The 20,095-nt window shown below is 32.6% G+C and overlaps 1 protein-coding gene across 1 annotated transcript; it reads left to right on the top strand.

Moving 5' to 3' along the window:
* On the top strand, positions 1-18,322 carry LOTGIDRAFT_228002 (hypothetical protein). Its single transcript, XM_009045685.1, has 18 exons — positions 1-41; positions 1,853-1,993; positions 2,364-2,624; positions 2,832-2,964; positions 3,224-3,375; positions 3,732-3,937; positions 4,319-4,469; positions 4,847-4,935; positions 5,432-5,651; positions 6,039-6,196; positions 9,158-9,335; positions 9,701-9,859; positions 12,192-12,347; positions 12,931-13,024; positions 15,234-15,320; positions 15,505-15,571; positions 17,185-17,229; positions 17,364-18,322. Exons 2-18 carry the CDS (start codon positions 1,912-1,914, stop codon positions 18,222-18,224), a joined length of 3,099 nt encoding a protein of 1,032 aa, XP_009043933.1. The 5' UTR covers positions 1-41; positions 1,853-1,911; the 3' UTR covers positions 18,225-18,322.
* The last annotated feature ends 1,773 nt before the right edge of the window (positions 18,323-20,095 follow it).

Genomic DNA, 20,095 nt, shown 5'->3' on the forward strand with positions numbered 1-20,095 from the left:
TCATCCTGTTGGAGTAAAAATGAAGAAACCTAGGATTAAAGGTCTGTAATTTTCAAAATAATTCCTTATATCAACTGGCACTAATGTTTTCATTTCTCATCTGAATAAAATGGAGGTTGTCAAATTAAAAGAAAGCGAATAAAACATGTTTTGTTTAAATATAATAAGGCAGTCAGGAGTTATAACAGCGACGTGTAAGTACATAAGGCTTTTGACAACCGAATTTACTGTTTACTGCCTTTAAAGGGATACTACGTCTTTGAATAATCATAAAATTTAAAAATTTTAAACTTGGCCAAAAAGTGTATATATTCATCAGTAGATATACGGGTGTGATAAATAACATAACAGGATCCTTATATAATCCGATAAATCCGAAAAAACTTAACAAAAATGCAATAAACTATTATGATTAAGCGTTTTTCAATAATTACCGGTACTTAGTTTTATGAATTTTCTAATTTTCTAGATTTTACAGGGAACTCTATGACACCAGGTAAGTTCACTCATGAATATATACTCATATTGACCATTCTTGAGAATTAAATTTTATGTTCATTCTAAGACGTAGGATCACTTTAAATATATTAACCCCACTTCATTTCTAACAAATGAAGAAATATAGTTTCTATACAATTTTGCTCCAAAATATGACTTGATTGGGTCTTTCTCGAGTAGTATGGTTCCATTGTCAATGGCATTGATATGTATGATGTATGATATATCGAAATTTACCCTAAATATTGTAAATCGCTATGTTCCCAGGTTACAAAAAAAAAGATGATACCCTGCTCAAAAAAGACCCTATCAGCCAAAATATGTGTCAGAAGGCACCAAATCAATTCTGTTTTTCAAAAAATTGTGGAGAACCCTTTTACATACTCAGTTGGAGGCTCTGCATGTTTTCACAGAGCTGTTTGAGCGTTTTGAATTTCATCCTTGACAGTTGTCCCCCTTTTGTACCCTCAGTCCCCAGTACCCCTGTGTAGATTGATATAAATACAACAATGTGCGGGCTGGGTTATTGATCAGAAACGCTGTCAATTAAATGTAGCTCATTTTCAAGTGTAATTTCTGGGAAGGTGATGTGTTAAATTCAAGCTATAAATTTCCAAACAATTTTTTTCTATACTTGACCATGGACAGGCCTTGCTCTTAGTTTGGATAACCCTTATGTTTTTATAAACAAATTCTTGTGTCTTTGCAATTTTAACTGTCTTACTATTGTTACAACACAGTAATCTTCGATCCTTAATAGTGCACTGGTTAAATAACCCTCTATAGGACTTGAATTGTTTGACCTAAAAACAGTCTTGATATGGGCTAGCTATAAATAATCCCTTTATAACCTGCAGTTATGTTCATTGAAATCTTTTTACAACTGAAATAACATTGCATATTAATTCACTTTGAACTCAACATATGGATAAGATTAAATGGCTGTTTATTACTCTTGTTTAATAGTTAAATAGTGCAGTCGTCGCCTATTTTGTGTATCAAAATATTTTTAGAGCTTGTTGACCTGAAACCACGACATATCTTTCAGATTGAAATAATGATGAAATTTTCTTGTAAAGTGCCAGAGCCCTGTTTTTCAAAATATCGTAGATTAACGTACAAGCATAAATGTTAAATTAATGATTTGATAACGTCAAAAATAACGTTTGTGGAGAAACAGAGTCCAGGGGTGTACCACCTTGGTATTTGCCGCATTACAAATGAATCCATTGTGTGCAAAATCAGGTATTTATTCTGAAGAGTTCTTCAAGAATCAAAAACTGAGCTTTGAGAATTAATATCCAGGTATGTATCCGAATGTCTTTGATATCTATTATCTGTTATTTTATATTAGGTAGAGAAGGCAGTATGTAAACATGAATAGTCTATGTCTTAGTGTAGAATAGAATCAACATGAAACCAAAGATTTGTAGACATTTGATAGTTGTATTTCTGTACCTGTGTTGTTTTCCTGATTTTGTATCTGCAAAACTAGGTATGTAGGAAACTATAAAGGCAAATAGAAGATGGAAAAGTTTGATCGATAGATTAGCTTCATGCTAATAATTTATTCAATTTATTTTATGCTTGAATGAGTGAGTTTATAGCAGATATTTGACGGACTTTTAAAGTTTTTCTTACCTCGTGGATTTTGTCAGCTTTTGGACATTGAATTATGGATCAAGATTCAAAAAAGTCCATGTCATTTTCCCCTTTTGAAGATTACAAACTATGATTGTGTAAGAATCTTTCTCACATCAATATTCTTGAAAACCAGATCACAATCTTAGACTAGGTTGAAGAGTAGATAGTTACAAATGTTTAAGTAAATTTATTTGACCATCATGTTTTTTTTCTATTTACAGTAGTAGAATTAAAGCCTGATAACCCATTTGTATATATCGGGGATATATTAGAGCTGAACTGCACCGCGTCTGATGCTGTAGCAGACCTTCTGGTATTCCATCGTGGTAATTTTCGCATAGACAGCAAATTTCTTCAGAAGCTCAATAACTCTACTATCCAAGCAAGCTTACCAATAACAGAAGAGGATAAAGATATAAGAACATATATTTGTGAATTTGATAATTTTTCGCTTTATAGTGTTCAAAATTTGAAAATAGAATGTGAGTATTTTAAATCTTTCTTTTCATTCAGTCTTTCCCCGCTGTTTGGCGCTAATGTATACTAATGTGGAGTTTTGGGCTTCAATGTGATGGAAGTTGGAAATGTATGTAGAAAAATGTCTCTTTCATTATGCTCACTGATTTCTCATTTCTCATTGATATGAGCTGCCATATTAAAAATTAGAATGCCTTGAAATTAAATTTCAGATAAACCAAGGCCTGTAGAAAATTTAACATGTCAAATTTACAATTGGGAAACTTTAACATGTACATGGGATTTAGGACCTTATATAAAATTGGAAGAAATGCATGTATCTGTAGCTTGGGAACATTCTATGATGTAAGTATAAGTGATTCCATGTTCAATGTGAAAAACTTCTGTTATACATTGTATTCCACAACATGTAAAAAAAAAAGAAAAAAAGTCATAAAAAATCTATGATACATGTATTTTCTCTGACCAAGGACATTGTACAAAAAACATGAGATTTCAGCATTTGTCAATGTTCTGTGAAGTTAAACTAGCAATGGCTACAATATGTCCAAATTTGACATATTCCCTCCAGGATGGAACTATTTGGGATACTTTTTTCTTACAGGTATGGCAATTTTACTGTAGAAAATGATAAATCAAAATTCCATCATGACTTTAGGTTTTATAGTTATAATTTCACTATAACTGTAAGTCATAAACAAACTGGTGAACAAGATGTGTCTGTTAATAAAACTTATGACATGCCTAAAATTGAAGGTAATTCAATATATTTTGATTTCTAAAACAGTATTGAAATGTTAGACAGTATCTAGGAAGAATAAAGTTGTTGGAACAACCGTGTCCATACTTATAGAATTTTTATGAATTTCATATGTGTATACAAAACAACTGTATGTAGAAAAATGTGGATTGGTTGGCTTGATGATCACATGACATGAATATTCATTACTTCAGCCCCTAACACAAAGTTTACCTCCCTATGTAATAGTTTATAGATAGTGAAGATAATGTGGATAATGTACATCCATGCATTCAGCTTACTACTTATAGTTTGAATCTATTATACTTAGGGAAAAAACAATTTTCATGTTCTGTAGATAATGTATTCTCAGGTTACAACTTAAAGTATGTGGGTTTTTTTCCAACAGTTAAACCGGCTGCAGTAAATAAATTACTAATTATATCAGAAGAAAATCAGTGTGTTATTTTAAAGTTTGAACATGATTTGTATCACAGTAATGCTGATGTTGATTGGAAAAATGAAAGAGAACTAAAAATTAGAGTAACATATAGCTCTAAATGGGAACTGCAACCTTGGGTAAGCGTATCTCTACACTTTGTATACTGGACAGATACTAACTTAGGAATTGATACCCTTAACTATGTTTTCTCGTTTTAAAGTATTATTACTGCAAGTAACATTTGATTAATGATTCACTAGTAAGGAACTTATTGTAGCCCTGAAAATAATCATACAATGATGATAGAAGTTATTAAATTGATCAGAATGTGTTTGATTAAATGGCATTATCTCCATAATCATAAAAAGAAGCATCTTTGCTATCCCTTTAACCACAAATATTCATATCACAATTGGGACCAATATAATGAATAAAGAATACCACATATATGTATATTCATTCTAACCAATATTGACAATTACACTCAAGTAGGCCATAAAATATGTGTTTTGATTTAGGTTGTTGACAAGCTTATGAAAGAAGATAGCATGACAGTGTGTAATGTTCATCCCTATTCCAAATATAAATTTGATGTTGATGTTTTGCCCATAAAAAGGCATGGTGTTTGGAGTGATATAAAATCTGTAGAATACACAACCAACCCAACAGGTATATATACACCATCAGATTCTTCATTAGTTTGTTTCAACTTATTAGACTCTTCATTTGTCTCAAGACATGTCGGGATGAAATTCCAAAGTTGGTCAAAAAAGAGCCAGCTTCCCATTGTCAGTAATGCAGGTCAGAGGTCCAATCTAGTCATTTGATGGGATACAAACTTAATGAATGCTTGATAGAAATCTCTACACAGTAAGAATTTAAAAGAGAGTTGGAGAAATAAATTACAATCATTGCATATTTTATGACCTTGTCTGACATTTATTAGCCCAATTAATTTGTTTGAATGGGGGAATTGAGCTCCTAATTCATTTTATTTTCTTTGTCTACCAAACTTTGTGACTGGACGGTGGTGTCTTGTTTTCTAGTGCCTGGTTCTGGTCCAAAAACAACCAATGGTAGTTATTATCAAGGACTCTGTGTAAATAATGAACGAAAGGTCACACTTTTTATTCAGGTAAATTCTTCTCAAAGGTATTAAAATAGACACAATTGAATATGGTCAGTTAATAATGTCATTGAAAACTTTAGATGGCTGTGATTAATAATCATTAGTCCCTGGTAAAGCATCCATTTCCACAATTGTCACTGCATTTGACATTCTCCTCGACATTGAGCAAGTAAACAAGTTGAAAACCAAATATATGGAATATGTCGCTAATTTGCAAAACAGTGGGAATAGTATAACAATTATTAACTGAAATTCTTACATCAAAATGTTTGGCAGACAATGTGACAAACAAAAATTTCTATTGGCTATGTAATCATTATTATTGATGCAATAAATTTTGTGCATTTTATAGGCCGTCCAATTCATTAATTTCAGTTCGCATGTAATATACTAAAATAGACAAATTGCTGTGGAAAAGTAGAATTCCATGTCTTTGGCAGTATATTTTTAAAGTCAGCTAAATGTTGGTGTTCAGTAAAGTTATTGAAATTATTTATTACAGCATATTGCTGAAAGGTTAACTCATGGAATCATGGACAAATACACTGCTGTTTATACACCTATATCCTCTGGGCAACAATTGACTGAAAGTGTACCGAGTACTGCATTTGTCTTGGATTATAGTTTAAAATGTTCAACTGATTATTTAGTAGAATTAAAAGCTACCAACAGTTTTGGTACATCTACAAATAATACATTTATATATATACCTAAACTACAAGGTAAGTCAATTGACTTTCTATCCCAAGGGTGATGATAACTAATTGAGTTTAGCTGTATCATAAAAGATCTCTTGACGGTTGGAAATTGAAAAAATTGTAGGCTAATGTCATTGTCTTCGTCAAATTTCCCTTATTGCATAGTATTGCCCGTATTCATTAGTTCAGTCAGGTGCAAAAAGCAGGATGTATAATTTCATTACTGATATTCACATATATTTCTTTTAACTCAAGTTACGTAGATTTGCCATTTTTAATGCATGAAAAAAATACCATGGAACAATTCTTATTGCTTCAATGCTAAATGAACATTGTCAGAAGTAGCAGACAGCCTTCTCACAATAAAGTTTTGACAGAAAACTATTATATGAAAATGTTCACATTATTTAGAGCTCGCACCTTTTGAAAGTGATGCCAGACTATTAGTCAATGTATTTAAAGAAACTAATACAAGTGATAAAAATGTTGTTGCTAAATGGATTGGATTTAAATCTCAACCACTTTATTATAAATTATTCTGGTGTCAGAGTTCATCTATTAGATGTGAGGTAAGCTATATCTTGTCTATATAAACAGATATCAGATCATAAGGTGAAAGGGTGTCAGTTGGTTAGTAAGCATATTAGTTGATATATTTCAATCAATTGATTTTGTATGCAAAGTCATTTTGAACCAGGAAAGTCCTCTGATAAATATATACTCTATTTGGCCAAGTTTGGAAATTCTAAGAGGTAGTAACAAAAAGATACTAGAACCACTGGTGCCAATTTTCTAGGGAATCTGATAAAATCAACCTTCTACGTTCAATAGGTCACATGCTAAAGCAGTCAAAAGTTGTGAAAAATTCTCTTTTTGGAAGGTTGTGTAAGTAGATCTCAGACATCAAATCTGAAAGAATCAACAGAAAAAATTTGAATTAGAAAGTTGAAACAACTGTTCTTTTAACTGGCCAAATGGAAAGTTTCTTTTTGAACATATATATTCTATGTGAGTTATTCCCCTGCTTCAAAATGAGTAAATTAACCCGGATGTGCCAGTTTTGACATAGGTCAATTAATATTCAAAATGTCTGGTTGTGTTCCAAATTTCAAGTTTCTACACCAAATAGGTCATAGGATAGACATATACTAAGCCCAAAGAGGCCAAAATGTTGTAAAAAACACTCAAATTTCAAAAATCACCAATTTAAATTTTGCTTTAAAAAGCAATTGTTATATATCACTGGAAAGAGCATGAGAAGCACATTAAGATTCAAAAAAAAAAATAACCCTTTAGGTTTATTAGATCACGTGCTAGAGCAGTCCAAAGTTGTGAATTTGGCTGTTTTCGGCGAGATGTCGGCAGTAAAAAATGTAAAAGTATCAACTGATAGCCATGGTCAATGACCTTTGACTCAATGAAGGTCAAGGTCATCAAAGGTCAAGGTCATGAGCCTTCAAATTTCGAAACAATTCAGCTGGAAATTGCAAAAAAGCACAAGCGAAATTCAAAATTCGACTTCCTAATTTTTGTTGGCAATCGATTGCAGTTTACATACACATCAAAAATTATATATGCCCACTTCTCCATAGAGGCCCCATTTTTCGTTTTACAAATGTGTGTCTTATCATTATGGCAGCCAAAATCACTTCCGGTGCGGATTTTTTGTCTTCGTTTTTTAAACGCTGACATGGAAATGTGTACGTATATTGCCGTCGCCCCTGTTCGAATTTAACGATCTTTCAATGAACTGGTTTTGAGTTATTGCCCTTGACTTAGGAAAAACGCATCAAAATGTTTTTGTGAACACAGTTGAGTCAACAGTTTTCAACTGATTTTAATGAAATTTGGTGTGTTCATTTATATTGATGATATCTTTGCCATGTTCTAATTTGACGATCTTTCGATGAACGGCTTTTGAGTTATTGCCCTTGATTTAGGAAGACGCATCAAAATTTGTTTGTGAACACAATGGAGACTACAGTTTTCAACTGATTTGAATGAAATTTGGTGTGATCATGTATATTGAGGCGATAATTAGATGTGATTGGATTATTGATATTGATTTTTTAAAATTTGGTGGAATTTCTCAGCATAAATAACTGGCAGTAAATATATATATCATTGAATTCAAACTATTAAAATTTCTTTAATATGAGAAAATTCATACTTAATCACTTAAGACTGTTTTATCATTTCTGACAGCTGCCAGTGGGCGTATGATACCTTGCCTGGCAAGCTATCTATTGTAATAATGTTGACTACCGATCAATATAAGTGTTGTTGCTCACCGGAAGTAGTTCAACCGGAAGTGAAAGTCAAATTCCCGTTTGAACAGGAAGCGAATTCAAAAGTTTGTATCATATTGTAAACTTCAGTAATCTGTCTTTGCATCTAAAATTTTAAAAAAAATCTGACTAAAAACAAAACATTTTTTGATCGGATATTACATGTAGATGCAAAAAAGAAAACCCAAACCCTGTCTGTTGGTCCGTTGGTCTGTCGGTCTGTTGGTCCATCAGTCCGTCCGTCAACATTTCTTGAGCGCTATAGAGACTACAGTTTTCATCTGATTTTGATAAAACTTGGTGTGATGCTTTAGATTGATAAGATCTTGGTCAAGTTCGAACGGTTTTTGAGATATTGCCCTTGACTTAGAGCGCCTTGAAATTTGTTAAAAATTGTTCATGAGCAGGATTGAAGCTACAGTTTTCATCCGATTCTGGTGAAACTTGGTGTGATCATTGGAATTGATAAGATCTCGGACAAGTTCTAATTTGACGTATTTTCGATGAACAGTTTTTGAGTAATTGCCCTTGACTTTGTAAAAATGCGTCGAAATTTGTTAAAACTAGTTTGTGAGCAGGATTGACGCTACAGTTTTCAACCGATTCTGATGAAACTTGGTGTGATCATTGGAATTGATAACATCTCGGACAAGTTCTAACTTGATGCATTTTTGATGAACGGTTCTTGAGTTTTTGCCCTTGATTAGAGCTGTGTGATTTAATTGTTTGTTGTATTTGGGTTATTGATATTGATTTTAAAAAATTTTGTGGAATTATTCAGCGTAAATAATTTCTTCAATATGAGAAAATTCGTACTTTAGTCACTAAAGACTTTTTTTTTTTTTTCTGACAGCTGCCAGTGGGCGTATGTTACCTTGCATCACAAGCTATCTTTGCACTTGTTGAGCTGTAGAACTTACGGTTTGAAAAAATGTTCCAATTTATATTGATTAACAACTTTGCCACTACAGAAGGTCCACAAATGTAGAAATATTGCTGCAGATGTTGCAGCCTTTGCTTGAAAAGGTGTGTAAAAATCAAAAAAAAAAAAACAGAATTGACAATATGATAAACTGCAGAAGCAAAGTCCCACAATAAACAATGTAATAACGAAACGAAATTGTAATCTGATTTAAATAATGCTATACATAGAGCTTTGATATCCACTGTTTATAATGTTGCCTTCTTTTAATCATGATTTTCACTGCACTTTGATTAGGGCTACATTTAACATATTTCTAGGGTGATATAAACTGGGTAGAGGTTGAAGGAGATGTTACTAATAAAATAATAAGATCAGATACATTGAATATTGAAGATGTAGAAGCTAGGAAATATATTTTCTCTATATCAGCTGTCTATAAGAGAAATATCTCGACACCAATGATATTTGCTAACTGTATATATCAGTCATGGACAGGTTAGTATGTATGTGTTCATGATCTGAACCATTTGACAAGAATAATATGGCAGATAGATATACCATACTGTGACAAAATTTATACAAAAGTAGTGCTGAACTCTTGACGAGAATATTTTTATTTGGATAAATATTCTATTTGCTCCTGTCTTTCTGTTGTATGTGATCATGATAGTGGCTAAAAATTGGTTTGTCTTTTGATTGGGTAATATGAATGTTTTTTAATTTAATATTAATATTATATATTGATTTTGAACTTTTCTCCTTTTGTCAAATTAATTTAAAAACAATTGTAAATCTAAAGTTACTATCTAAGTCCAACATGACTTGTCATATTCAATGGTGACCATCTATTTATTTTTCAGTACCTAAAAATCCACCTCAGTTACAACTAGACAAAAAGAATCCAGAACGATCATTAAGAGTTAGTTGGAAATATGAAACTTGTCATTCTCAATCATTAGTATACATACAGTCTTATAATATTTATCATTGTCCAACAGATGAGCATGGTAACTGTACAGGTAATTTGTTCATCAATTTAGATGTTAGACTTTCTGGTAGAGGGAGGGAAAGAAGCAACTGAACTTTCAATTGTACAGAATTTTGGACAGATAATCCAAAGTAGCATTCAACAAAGTGTATAGTTGTGTCCTTTGAGACGGTCGATTTGACTAACCTGTACAAAGTTGTCTTGAAGAGATTAAAAAACTGGGAAATGGCTTACTTATAAATATAGAGTAATGCCAGAGCGCATCTTTTTTACCAAGTTCAAGAAAGATGTAGGTGGGTTGTGAAGGCAAAGCCAAAATACAAGTCTTACAGGTACATTTATATACACCCACATGTGGACGTTTATTGCTGGCGCCCCTGTCGGTCGATCCGTCAACATTTCTTGTGAGCACAATAAATTTGTAGTGATCATTTATATTGATACGATCTCCGACTGATTTGAATTTGACAATTTTTTGATGAACGGTTGTTGAATTATTGCCTTGACTTGGAAAAATGCGTCAAATTTGTTAGTAAACACAAAAGAGACTACAGGTTTCATCTGATTTTCATTTTTTGATAAATCCTTTTTATACGCCCATATGAAATGTGGAGCGTATATATTGCTGTCACCCATGTCCGTCGGTCTGTCCGTCCGTCCTTGACAGATTTTAACGAAATTTGGCTTGAGTGTTTGTTATCACCTAAGGATAAAGCCTATTGAAAATCAAAAAAATTGAAAAATATTTAGTATATTTTTGCAAACTCATTCAATTTGTAGCTCTTAAAAACTCTAGAAGGCATGATTCTTGCCGTATTTTGACAAAACTTGGTTTTATTATTCAGTACCGCGCTGAAGATTGAAAATTTGTCTTCTAGAGTTTTCACAAGCTAAAGATTTAACACGTTTTCAAGAACTAGGGCAATAACTTATACTCAATAGTATCGCCTAAAGAGTTCAAAAGAAGTGTATGACTGAAGGTTGAATATTTCATACTAGTGTACTGCTAAATATTTTCATTCAAAATGATAGCTGCCAGTGGGCGTATATTACCTTGCCTGGCAAGCTATCTTCAGTTATTGCCTTGACTGTCAAAATTCTTTTTGGGCACAATAGAATATACAATTTTCAATGGATTTTAATGAAACTTGGTGTGAGCATTGGAATTGATAAGATGACATTCAAGTTCGGATTTGAGGACTTTGCGATGAACTTTTTTGGAGTTATTGCCCTTGACTTATTATATTGGCCAAACTTTTTGTGGGCACAATAGAAGCTACAATCCTCAATGGGTTTTGATGAAACTTGGTGTGAGCATTGAAATTGATATGATGGCAGTGGAGTTTGAAGTTGACAATCTTTCGATGAACAGGTTTTGAGTTATTGTCCTTAAAAAATGCATCAAATTAACTTGTAAACACAATAGAGACTAGAGTTTTTATCAGATCTTAATGAAATTTGGTATGCATGTATATGTTGAAAAGATCTTTCTCAAGTTCTGAATTGGCTCATTTTTGATAAATGGTTTTTGAGTTATTTCCTTTGATTTAGTAAAATGTATAATTGGGGCAACAGATTTTTATACGCCCACATGAAATGAGGGGCGTATATTTCCGTCGCCCATGTCCGTCAGTCCGTCCAAAATTGCTCGTAAACACTCTACAAGACACAATTCTTGACAGATTTTGACAAAACTTGGTATGAGTGTTCGTAATCACCCAAGGATGAACCCTATTGAAAATCAGAAGAATCAAAAAATATTTAGTATGAGTTATTGCCCTTGTTCTTGAAAACGAGTTCAATTTCTTACTAGTCACATCTCATTTGATTTACTTGTGCTGGATAATCAAAGGATTCACCTTTGACCATCTCTACCTGCACATAAAAACCGAAAGTAAAAAGATAATGAAAGTAAGAAACTGATTAGCTGATATAAATAGACATCTTTTATTGTTCAATCAGATTAAAGAATGTTAACATCCGATACCTTTCTTATTGTTCTTGGATATTTTTCAATATGATATATTCTATAATTTAATTTAATTATCTATTTCACGGCTTTAGAGGAATCGGGTATTAAATAATCTCTATTTGAATGACATAAACTTTTCATAGCGAGTTGTTACCAACTATAAGTTTGTATTTGCAGGTGAAAAAACAGCGAAATTCAGTCGTAAATAGCCCACTTTTCAATGCAATTTTTCAATTGAAAATATCGTTGAATGTTCGAATGCAAATCGAATAATGCTGTCGAATAGTTTTTAGCACTACATATCAGATTGTCAAACCAACAGTCACCAGTACTAATGTACATCCAGCTTGACAAAGATATTGTTTAGACCACGGTTTAATTATATTTCTAGCAAAATATATAACAGAAAAAGTTGACAGTAGAATAAGTAACTATCAGTTAACAGATTTAAAAGCTGAAACTAATTATAGTGTTTGGATGCAACCTGTATCACCTGGAGGATTGGGCCCTGAAAGCGAAAAATTATATGGAGTTCCTTATGAAAACCGTAAGTAAATATTTGCCCAACTGAATACAGTGTTTCTTTGTAAAATGGTTCACTGATGGATCAGTGAAAAAGACTGAATACACTTTTTTATACGCCCACATTATAATGTAGTCGTATATTGTTGTCGGTCTTTCCGTCAGTACGTCCATCCATCCGTCCACAATTGGCTTGTGAACGCAATAGAGACAACAGTTTTTATCTCATTTGAATGAAATTTGGTGTGATCATTTATATTCATGAGATCTTGGACAAGTTCTAATTTGACGATCTTTCGATGACTGCCCTTGATATACTGAAAATGTATCAGGAAAGTGGGCATATCATGCTAGACAACCACTTGTTAGCAAGTACAAAGGCATTAATTGTATGTGTCAAAATGCTTGCCTGATCAAAATCAGAAATGGAAAATGTATAAGAAACGGCAAATAGAATATAGTCAGGACATCCACAAACAACAAGTCCATTATTCTGCCCTTATTTCTCTGTTCCATACATTTAAATTTTCAAAGCAGACTTTTTGAATTGAGCATCTAAAGGTTGTGTATTATATCCAGTTGTTTGAAGAACACTAGTTTTTTTTCAGATACTTTAAGTGGAAGTGAGATCACTGGTATTGTTTTTGGGATTCTGTTTGCAATGAGTTTGATATTTTTCATTATCTCCAGAATATGTTGCAGGTATTATTTAGGTATTTCTTATCTTCATTCTCTCTCACCACCTACCTGTTTCATTAGAGACTGTTATGGCTCAGAAGGATTGCTTTGGCTGGCTAAGTATAGGTAATTGGCATGCCGAATAAGAGTCACTTGATTTGCTATGGCCGAGTATAGGCAATTTGCATGTTGAATAAGAGTCACTGGATTGCTATGGCTAAGTATTGGTAATTTATATACTGAATAGGGACCACTACATCAAATGAGCTCAAATTACATGACATAGAAACAAACATAGAAAATCTTTCAAAATGTCCAATCAGGATTGATAAAAAAAATATATACTATTATTTCCTTGTTTTGTCGTTCTTTTTCTGATAAATGATATGGGTATGGATTAAAATGGATATTACATACAACTTGATTTTGGAAGTGGAAGTAGAATAATTTTTTATTATCCCTAAATACACCACTTTCATGGCATTGTATCGTTTCGTCATTTACATTAACATTTTGCATTGCTAAATGTTATTAGCAATTACTAATTATTAGCGATATGGATAGCAGTATTGACAGAGCTATTAGAATTATTCTTCTGTATCAAATTAATAAATTTAGTGTAGTTTATGAAGATAATATTTATGCATTATTTCTGAAAATGACATAAATATTCTGATTCGGCTATCAAAATTTGTCTTGAAATTTGACATAATAAGAATAATATTTTAATTTTAACCCAGTTAAACTTTCCCTAAAAATGATTGAAGAATAAAACTGAGATTTATGCTTTAACCCACATCATATATATATATATATATATTAGGACTAGTGTTCACATACTATTCGAAGCCAAATCAATCGTTAATATAAAACAGGTCACATTTACTTGGCAAAGGACCAAGAGTCCAATATTTGGAGTTCATTATTAATGTCAATATTGGACTCGTGGCCATTTGCCAACACCATTATGTTATGCAATTTGCATGTTGAATAGGGATAACAGGATTGATATGGCTGAGTATAGGTAATTTGCATGTTGAATAGGGATCAATGGATTGATATGGCTGAGTATAGGTAATTTGCATGTTGAATAGGGATCACAGGATTGATATGGCTGAGTATAGGTAATTTGCATGTTGAATAGGGATTACAGGATTGCTATGGCTGAGTATAGGTAATTTGCATGTTGAATAGGTATCACAGGATTGATATGGCTGAGTATAGGTAATTTGCATGTTGAATAAGGATTACAGGATTGCTATGGCTGAGTATAGGTAATTTGCATGTTGAATAGGTATCACAGGATTGATATGGCTGAGTATAGGTAATTTGCATGTTGAATAGGGATTACAGGATTGATATGGCTGAGTATAGGTAATTTGCATGTTGAATAGGGATAACAGGATTGATATGTGATTGCCTATCAATGGATTGATATGGCTGAGTTTAGGTAATTTGCATGTTGAATAGGGATCAATGGATTGATATGGCTTAGTATAGGTAATTTGCATGTTGAATAGGGATCACAGGATTGATATGGCTGCGTATAGGTAATTTGCATGTTGAATAGGGATCAATGGATTGATATGGCTGAGTATAGGTAATTTGCATGTTGAATAGGGATCACTGGATTGATATGGCTGAGTATAGGTAATTTGCATGTTGAATAGGGATCACTGGATTGATATGGCTGAGTATAGGTAATTTGCATATTGAATAGGGATTACTGGATTGATATGGCTGAGTATAGGTAATTTGCATGTTGAATAGGGATCACTGGATTGATATGGCTGAGTATAGGTAATTTGCATGTTGAATAGGGATCACAGGATTGATATGGATGAGTATAGGTAATTTGCATGTTGAATAGGGATCACAGGATTGATATGGCTTAGTATAGGTAATTTGCATGTTGAATAGGGATCAGTGGATTGATATGTCTGAGTATAGGTAATTTGCATGTTGAATAGGGATCAATGGATTGATATGGCTGAGTATAGGTAATTTGCATGTTGAATAGGGATCACTGGATTGATATGGCTGAGTATAGGTAATTTGCGTGTTGAATAGGGATTACAGGATTGATATGGCTGAGTATAGGTAATTTGCTTGTTGAATAGGGATCACAGGATAGGGGGGAGCTATTGCCTGCCTAGACAAATGGTTTGCACCCACATCTGTTCTCTCTTTATTTTTGATGTATTTAAAAATATAATTTTTTTATACATTTTAGCCCTAAAATATATGCTAGAAATGCACAGAATCAATCCAAGTTTTCGCAAATTTTCTTCAAAGGACCCTTTCAGACACTGAGAGGCTTGTAAGTCTATGTCACCTCCACAAATTGAATTCAGAGAGTTGCCCTAGAATCTAGTCAGTCTGCACCCTATTTGTACCCATAGTCTTTGGAGGCTCGCTCCTGAATTAAGGACAGTGTTTATTTAGTTAACTAGTTCATAATTAATTACCATTATAGAATAAATGATTGTTTTTTTTTTCTGTAGAAAATATTGGGACAATTGTTGTAAAAAGTATGTTATCAAAGAGATTAAAATTAAAGAAGAAGGCATGGTAAGATTAATTTTTATACGCCCACATGAATATGTGGTCGTATATTGTCGTCGCCCCTGTCCGTCGGTCCGTCCGTCAACATTTCTTGTGAGCACTATAGAGACTACAGTTTTTATCTGATTTTGAAAAAAAACTTGGTGTGATGCTTTAGATTGATAAGATCTCGGTTAAGTTCGAATTTGACATATTTTCGATGAACGGTTTTTGAGATATTGCCCTTGAATTAGAACGACTTGAAATTTGTTGAAAATTGTTCGTGAGCAGGATTGAAGCTACAGTTTTCATCCGATTATGATGAAACTTGGTGTGATCATTGGAATTCATAGGATCTCCGACAAGTTCTAACTTGATGCATTTTTGATGAACGGTTTTTGAGTTATTGCCCTTGACTTTGTTAGAACGCGTCAAAATTATTTAAAAATAGTTCGTGAGCAGGATTGAAGCTACAGTTTTCAACTGATTCTGATGAAACTTGGTGTGATCATTGGAATTGATAAGATCTCGGACAGATTCTAACTTGATGCATTTTCGATGAACGGTTTTTGAGTTATTGCACTTGACTTTGTAAAAACGCATCAAATGTGGACGTATATTGTCGTCACCCATGTCCGTCCGTCGGTCCATCTGTCCACAATTGGCTTGTGAACGCGATAGAGACTACAGTTTTCATCTGAATCGAATGAAATTTGGTGTGATCATTTATATTGATAAGATCTGGGACAAGTTCGATATTCATGATTTTTCGATGAACGGTTTTGAGTTATTGCCATTGACTTAGCCAAAACGCGTCAAAATTGGCTTGTGAACATGATAGAGACTACAGTTTTCAATTGATTTGAATGAAATTTGGTGTGATCATTTATATTGATGAGATCTTGGACAGGTTCGAATTTGACGTTCTTTCGATGAACGGTTTTTGAGTTATTGCCCTTGACTTATAAAAAACGCTTCAAAATTTGGTTGTGAACACAATAGAGACTACAGTTTTTATCCAATTCCAATGAAATTTGGTGTGAATATTTATAATGATGAGATCTTGGACAAGTTCGAAATTGGCTATCTTTCGATGATGGTTTTTGAGTTATTGCCCTTGATTTATGAAAAACGCGTCAAAATTTGTTTGCGATCACAGTAGAGACTACAGTTTTAATCTGATTTAAATGAAATTTGGTGAGATCATTTATAATGATGAGATCTTAGTCAAGATTAAGTTTGACAATTTTGAGTTATTAACCATGACTAAGTAAAAACGCATCAAAATTTCTGAGCGATAGAGGTGACAGTTTATGTCAGAATTTTATTAAATAATGTGTGTTTGTTTAAATCAACAACATCTTGCACAAATTAAATTTTTGGTATGATTTGACACAGATAGGTGACTGCCCTTGATATACTAAAAGGGCTAAGCAACCACTTGTTTCATATTATAATAATAGAGATAGAGTAAACTTGAATATTTAACAAATCATACTTTTGTGGTGTTGATTACTACTTCCATTACCTAAAATACCTAAATAGCTCGTGTTCATATCGTATTGATTTGCCCCCATGCACAAATGTCTTTGCTTGACTATACTGTATCATTTTTGTGTGTATATTCCTCTCTTTTTCAGAAATCTGGTTATGATGAGATTGGTTATATAAATGACATTGTTGAGGTAATTTTTATTAAATTTTCAAGCTAATTTTTTCTTTACAGCTTTTCAAACAAAATTAAATAGGTATTAAGTAAAAATTGGATCCCAGAAACAATCACATAGTTCAAATTCCATATAAAGTTGATATATTTCAGATAAATGGTGAAGAGCAGGTCAATCAGAAAGAAACGCCCAAATTAAAGACCCAGATAAGTGATGATAGTGGCACCTTTAGTCTGCCTAATTCTCCATCAGTGAGAGGAGAACATCTTCCTTCAATATCAGAGGAAGTTTCCAACAGTGGAGAGATCAAGGCAAGATCTCTTTCAGAGATGTTCAGTGAGAAACGAAATGGTGAAGAGAAAAGAAATCAAATGAAGGTTTCTTCTGGTGAAGCAGAATCTTACTTCAAAATGGATCTTCTAACAGATGATTCAACCAAAATGTCTGAGAACAATGTTGACAATATACAGAGTTCTGTATTGAGTGAAAGAAGATTATTAGGAATTGCAATGAACAACCTTTTGCCAGCACCAGGGAACAGTACTAAACCATATATATCAAGTGAAGCTATTTTATCAGAAAAACATGCCGTTAGTAATGGTTTTGACGCTCCATATGTTTCAAATAATCTTTTTATCCAGTTACCACCTGCACAATCCTCCATACATAATTCATCAAGCTCTGCATCAAGTAGTTCACCAACATCACAGAGTACAGGCACAGATGGTGATAGTGCACCACCATATATACACGTTACAGGAATCAATCAAAACTCAAGCCAATCTGAATCAAGTAATGTCTCTGGCAACCAGATTGAATCAGCATTACTCAGTGCTAACGAAGATACTTTGCAGCCAGCTCAAGAAATTTCAAAGTTAGACATTGCATGCAGTTCTTCTGATAAACAAACCAGTCCCTATGTTTTTTTACCAACCTCAAATACTTTCCAGGATCCACAGATAATACAGGTACCACAACATCAAAATCCAAGCAGTGGAGAATCTCGCATTTAGTCTAGTTTACAGATTTCACTGTAATGCCATCACTATATTAGAGGAAGGTTATGATCTGTGAATGTAGGGCTGTTGATTTGTATATTGCAAAGGAAATGTTGGCTTGAAGGTATACTACCTCTTAGGTTGACCATAGAATTTAAAGTTTAAAACTTGGTTAAAATGAGTCCTTGTTTATCAGTGGACTGACCTGGTGTCTATACAACTATACAACAGAATCCCTCTATAATCCAATAAGGCAATAAAACTAAGTAATGATTTATTAAACTGAGTTATTTTTGCTTGAAAGCATGTTCCAATAATTGTTTAGTTTAATGGATGTATCGTCTTATATAGAGTTTCTGTTTTTTAGTCATGGCACCTGGTAAGTCAAACTGATGAATGTTGGCCAAGTTTGAGACTTTAAAATCATGTTTAATCTAAGAGGTAGTATCCTTTGAAATATTTGATTAACCAGTTGATAGAACTCAATTTTAGCCTTCAATATCTCTTCTCGACATCAAAATTTTATTCTACAACAAAAAATAAAACATACCATCAACATTGACAGCATGATAGTCTCAACTGGTCAGGACTATTTTATTAAAGGCCTGGTATAGAGTGAGGAATTTAGTACAGAAACATTTATAGATCAAAATCAAAATTAACAAACTATTTATATTATAATTTGTGTTTATTATTTGTATGATTATTTGCTGATTAACTACTTATCAGCTCTTGATAATGTGTATATTGTTTTATGTTTTTTATTATTTTTGAAAAATACCACCATAATCTCTGTTCAGTAAAATTCATTAAAAACTCTAGGGACAGGTGCAGCATTTTGGGGGGTTGATTTTAGTCTTGAATAATATATGTAAATAGTCTTCAGAAGTACTAGCTAGCATAAGTTCTAGCATAAAAACTAGGAATTTTACTCACTATTTCTATGTCTTTTCTATATCACAGAGTATCTTAAAATGACGGATAATTCTGGACACATATGAACATGAACAATTACTGATTGGCTTAGCTAAAAAAAATCCCGTTTCTGAGAATAAAGTATGATTGATCAAAATGGCCTACATGTGCCTTTAAACTTTAAGATACTTTTGAATGTAAACATTTACTGGATATGTGCTTGATTTTGTGGTTATAATTATCATTTTTCACAACAAATGTATGTATTTTTTGTATTCTTTTAGTGCTATGCTTTTGTCTATGCATCAAATTCAAAATGAATCAATTCAAGTTTTATATTAAAATTTGTGTTGGTCAATGTATAAGAAAGTTTCTAATTGGATCATCCATATTTCTAATTTGTGACATCTCCTAACAAAAATGCTGTTTCTTTATTAATGTTTCTATCTACTTTAGTGGATTATGAATGGAATTCCAAAAAAAAAACTTACTTGATTTTAAAATATTAACTCAATTACTACAGTAACAAATTTGGATTATACATTATATATATTCTGGCAGATAAATGACTGATGGAATTGAGGAGATTCTTTCAAAGTTTTTGATAGTGATAAATTTCAAAATTCCGTGTAATAAAGTCACAGAGATTTCAGACTGAGAAGTTCATATATCATATCACTCCATTTTGTATCATGATGAATACAATATTTTTTATAAAAATGTGTTATTTTCTTGAACAATACATATTGTAAATTACTTTGCTTTCTGCTGGTAACCTAAATTTGATCTTTTTCAGGTTAAAAATCCAATGGAACTGAAAAGTAGTTACCTGTATCCCCTTTCAGAAATTATTTAAAATCCAGGAGATCTTAAACTTAAGTGAGCTGACTGATATTTCCTTCAGAAATAGTATTTGTTGTGACCAATAGGATTCATTGAAACAAAATATTTCTGAAAAGTTAATCTCTCCT

The sequence above is a fragment of the Lottia gigantea genome (assembly GCF_000327385.1).
Source record: "Lottia gigantea unplaced genomic scaffold LOTGIsca_1, whole genome shotgun sequence".
NCBI classification, from domain to species: Eukaryota; Metazoa; Mollusca; class Gastropoda; family Lottiidae; genus Lottia; species Lottia gigantea.

Bases quoted from the DNA above. Each gene is read 5' to 3' on its own strand.
- LOTGIDRAFT_228002 (XM_009045685.1), top strand. From the start codon at position 1,912: ATGAAACCAAAGATTTGTAGACATTTGATAGTTGTATTTCTGTACCTG. The intron at 1,994-2,363 runs GTATGTAGGAAA...TTCTATTTACAG, and splicing joins TTTTGTATCTGCAAAACTAG to TAGTAGAATTAAAGCCTGAT. The intron at 6,197-9,157 runs GTAAGCTATATC...ACATATTTCTAG, and splicing joins GTTCATCTATTAGATGTGAG to GGTGATATAAACTGGGTAGA.